The sequence below is a fragment of the Fulmarus glacialis genome, unplaced genomic scaffold (assembly GCF_000690835.1).
Source record: "Fulmarus glacialis isolate BGI_N327 unplaced genomic scaffold, ASM69083v1 scaffold6740, whole genome shotgun sequence".
In the NCBI taxonomy this organism is placed as follows: Eukaryota; Metazoa; Chordata; class Aves; order Procellariiformes; family Procellariidae; genus Fulmarus; species Fulmarus glacialis.
In genome coordinates this window covers 10,411-14,212 of record NW_009189513.1, presented here as the reverse complement: position 1 = coordinate 14,212, position 3,802 = coordinate 10,411, and the positions used below count along the sequence as shown (strand labels likewise).

The 3,802-nt window shown below is 39.1% G+C and overlaps 1 protein-coding gene across 1 annotated transcript in view; it reads right to left on the bottom strand.

Annotated features, from left to right (window-relative positions):
* The window catches only part of LOC104080059 (membrane-associated guanylate kinase, WW and PDZ domain-containing protein 2-like), a 72,111-nt gene extending 69,810 nt beyond the window's left edge, over positions 1-2,301 (bottom strand). Inside the window, 1 exon segment of the mRNA XM_009582322.1 lies at positions 2,176-2,301. Within this exon segment, the coding sequence (XP_009580617.1) occupies positions 2,176-2,301 (126 nt within the window).
* Between the last annotated feature and the right edge of the window lie 1,501 nt (positions 2,302-3,802).

Here is a 3,802-nt window from a genome sequence, read left to right as displayed (position 1 = left end):
AGCAGGAGAGTGAAGCGTCTTACAAGGTGGTTCACAGAAGGCAGCATTTTTGGTCCTGCTCTCCAAAAATACCAAGGTGCTTATCTCTGCACTTTGTATCCAGCTACGACTCTTTGACTTTGGACAGTAAAGCCAGGTCAGTCCTTTGCTGAAAAGAAACTAGAAAGAGCTGCTTCCTCTGTAACAGTTCAGTGCACAATGCTTGCAGCTGGGAGGCAAAAGACTCATTTCCAAGTTCCCACTCTGCTGGACTGTTGGGCAGAGACCTAAATTCACTGTTGAGCAGAGACATAAATTCAGGTCTCCCACAACTCCAGCATATATTCTTAACCATCAGAATATTAGATATTCTAAATCAGTTTTCTCGCAGTCCTTTAGGTTAAAATAATTCCATTTTATATAAATAATCATCTTTTAGATGAGGCATTTGAGCTGCACTTTTCCCCATGAGAAAGTCATAAACCTCGAAACTGCAGAGCCAGTCAGACACTCAGTCTGTGACTACTTAATTACCCATTTGTAGTGAAAAAAGCACTAAAGGAGAGACCAAGACAGACTTTCCCAGAATACTGAGCAGCCTTGTAGCCAGGGACAATTTCCTGGGAGGTGGGAAATGCCACTAGACACTACTGTCCCAAGCAGGTAGAGGGAGATTTCCAAATCTTCCACTAGTGCCAACTATTTGCAGGATAAAATGATAAAGTAGGACATTTCCTCTAGCTCCTAACAGATTTCCTTTTTGGCTTCACCCAGCAGGCGAGCTTTGAGAACCCATACTCCCTGGGCCATCCAGAAAGGACAGCAAACATGCTTAGTTGGAGAATGTGCAGATGATGGCTCAGTGGCCTCATTTTATGTGCTCTGGGACATGCTCCATGGAAGAAGGTTAGATGCCAGCGGGGTTTCAGGCACACTGCAAGTGTAGATCATGAAACAGTGTTGTTTTGTAGTCCTTCTGTACAGCTACACCTTATTCAGCTTTGAAAATCCATTCCAAAACACTTATTCTAAAATAGGGTCTCTGCATTTCAATCAGCACTTGAAGCGCCTTTTTTAGAATACAGTGCCTTTGTTTCTTTTTACAGGAGGCATCAGTAAACTATTAATATTTATCAATACTTCGACAGATGTTGACAATTTTAAAACAGAGGAGCTTCTTTGTTTGTCAGAGCCATGTGTTGGTTAATGTTAATGCTTGAATGACAACTATATTCTGTATGAATCTGAATATGGATTATATAAATCTATCAACTAGTTATACATTATGTCAGAAATGTAGTAACACAGGACTCAGACTATGCATAAGGTTATGATAATAAAATGTTATCATTATTGACTTGGGATTAGTCCTCGCTGACAAACCATAGTTACATCATCATAGAATCATAGAATCATAAAATCATTAAGGTTGGAAAAGACCTCTAAGATCATCAAGTCCAATGTCAACCCAATACCACCATGCCCACTAAACCATGTCCCTAAGCACCTCATCAAAGTTATTCTGAAGGAGTACTAATTCTTCCTGCCCTCTCAAAATTATAGTATTGATATATATCACTAATTTACCAAAATGTGTACATATTTCTTTTAAAAATTGTGTATATGTTTTATTTTATAATTTATTTCACCTGCAATGAATCTATGTTGGTTTTGTTACCTGTTATTTGGTTACAGGGATGTCTCCCTCCTAATGGTATAAAGCTACTGTTTTTATGCCTGATGCATCACATGTTATAATCTAACCTGGCACATGGACTACAGTTCCCTGGTGGGGCCTTCTGTGTTTCTGGAAATAAACTGCATTGTCAACAGTATCTTTTAAACTTATGCATAAATATAGTCTGCCTACATTGAACACAGTTATACATAGTCTTATATAATCTGATTTTTAAAATCTTCTGCTTAAACTCAGTTTTGGAAAGTCAAGATTAAAAGATGCCAGGTCATACTCTGCAGTAAAGGGCTGAGCGATTCACTGTTTCTAACTTAATTCCTTCTGATTTTAACTTACTGTGACATCTTTTAGATGCAGACAACCTATGGATGAATAAAAAAGCCATTTTACTTACAGCCTGAACACGGTGTTCATTTGGGTTCAGCTATGTAATAATACTTTTCTGACTTTTACACAGATTTTAGAGCTATAAAAAGGAAAGTCAGGAAGAAATAACTCACAGGCTGTCCAGGCTCATCTCCTCCCAGGATCCTGAAGCCAAACCCAGACTCCATTCTCCGAAGGTGAACATCCAGCTCCTTGTAATCGGGACCTGGTTTAAAGGGAAATCCCACTGAGCAAAGCATTTTGGCTTTGTCTTGAGAATTTGCACCATCTTCCCTCCCACCTGGTGTTCATTGCACATGACTAATGGCATCCTGGTTAGAGCTGGTGGAAACAAATGGGACACAATGTGTTGTACACAGACAAGGAGGAGACTTGAAAATGTAGGTATCTCTTGGAGGATGATATGTTCAGTAGAATACACTAAACCAAGCCAGAACACATTCACAGGAGAACTGTCCTGGAAAAGTCTGTCCAAAATACGGGTTATAAAGGTGCCTTCTTCCTACAGCTGACTGCATTATGTACTGCTGTTCATCCACCTCTGGTATTTAATTTGTGTTTTCCTTGCAGTTCATTAAAACCTAAAGAGAATAAACTGAAATAGGAGATAGAGATAGATAGAAAAAATTATCAGTCCAACTCACAAAAGATGAATCATTACAGGCTGTTTTAGTTCCACATCAGATATAAAGCAGTGTGTCTTCTTATGTAATGTAGCTTTTAAGTACTCCACTTTCAGGTAATACCCTCAATAAAGGGTTTTGACGAAAGCTATTCTTATAAGCCTCTAGTCTTAGGGCTTAAATTGAAAGCTAACATCATCAACTTGAACTCCTTAATGCCACTCAATTAAAGTCTCAATAGCTTTATGAATCGTTAAGATTGTGCTTCCATGTGCCTGCGTAACTTGCCTGTAAACATATATTCTGCCCTGGAATATATCAGTTCAGGAATGTAGTGTTTTTTAAAAGTCAGCTTCTTATAAAAGTGTCTTTAGCTTCATTTGAAAGAGCCCATTGTTTTGAATCTTGATGCCCTCAAAGTACAAAAGAGAAATTTTGAATAAAATTTCAAATAGTATAAAGTGAAACCAAAAGCAGTTAGAGGACTAAGAAGTTGTCTATTTTGACTGTCGCTTTGTCTGCATATTCAGAGCTGCTTTAAGCTCATCACCTAAAGCAGGACAGTGATTAACAGGAATGATTTTTCGTACAGATTGCACTTTGGTGTATAAATTGTGACAGCTTTTGGCCAGTGTCAGCTTGTTGCCAACCCCAACAGACAAAAAGGGATGAGCAGGTTTATTTCAGCAAACTGTTCATAGTGTCTCCAGTTGTGCCTTGTTTCCTCGGGAGGGGAGGGACTACAGAGGGCTGACACACGGTACTTCAGCGACTCTCATTTACAGATGCCCCCAGAGCCACCAGTGGACACCTCACAAACTGCGGAGTTGGGCAGATCCCAGCTTTGTCTGGGATTAAAACCAATTCAGTTTCAGTCAGGTCTTGCAAAGACAGAGACACAGAACTACATGCAGTGGCTCTATACTACGACCGTGCAATAAAAATCCTCTTTAGACAGCAGCATAGTGCATTATTTCAGCAATGTGTATTGGTATGACTGAATCACAAATATCTCTGTTGGTAAAATAAAAGTAATACCTTTCTCTACCAACTTGCTTCTCATGTGTTTAGAAGACAAACCCAAACAGATCCTAACAGCTTATTATCCTGATTTTTT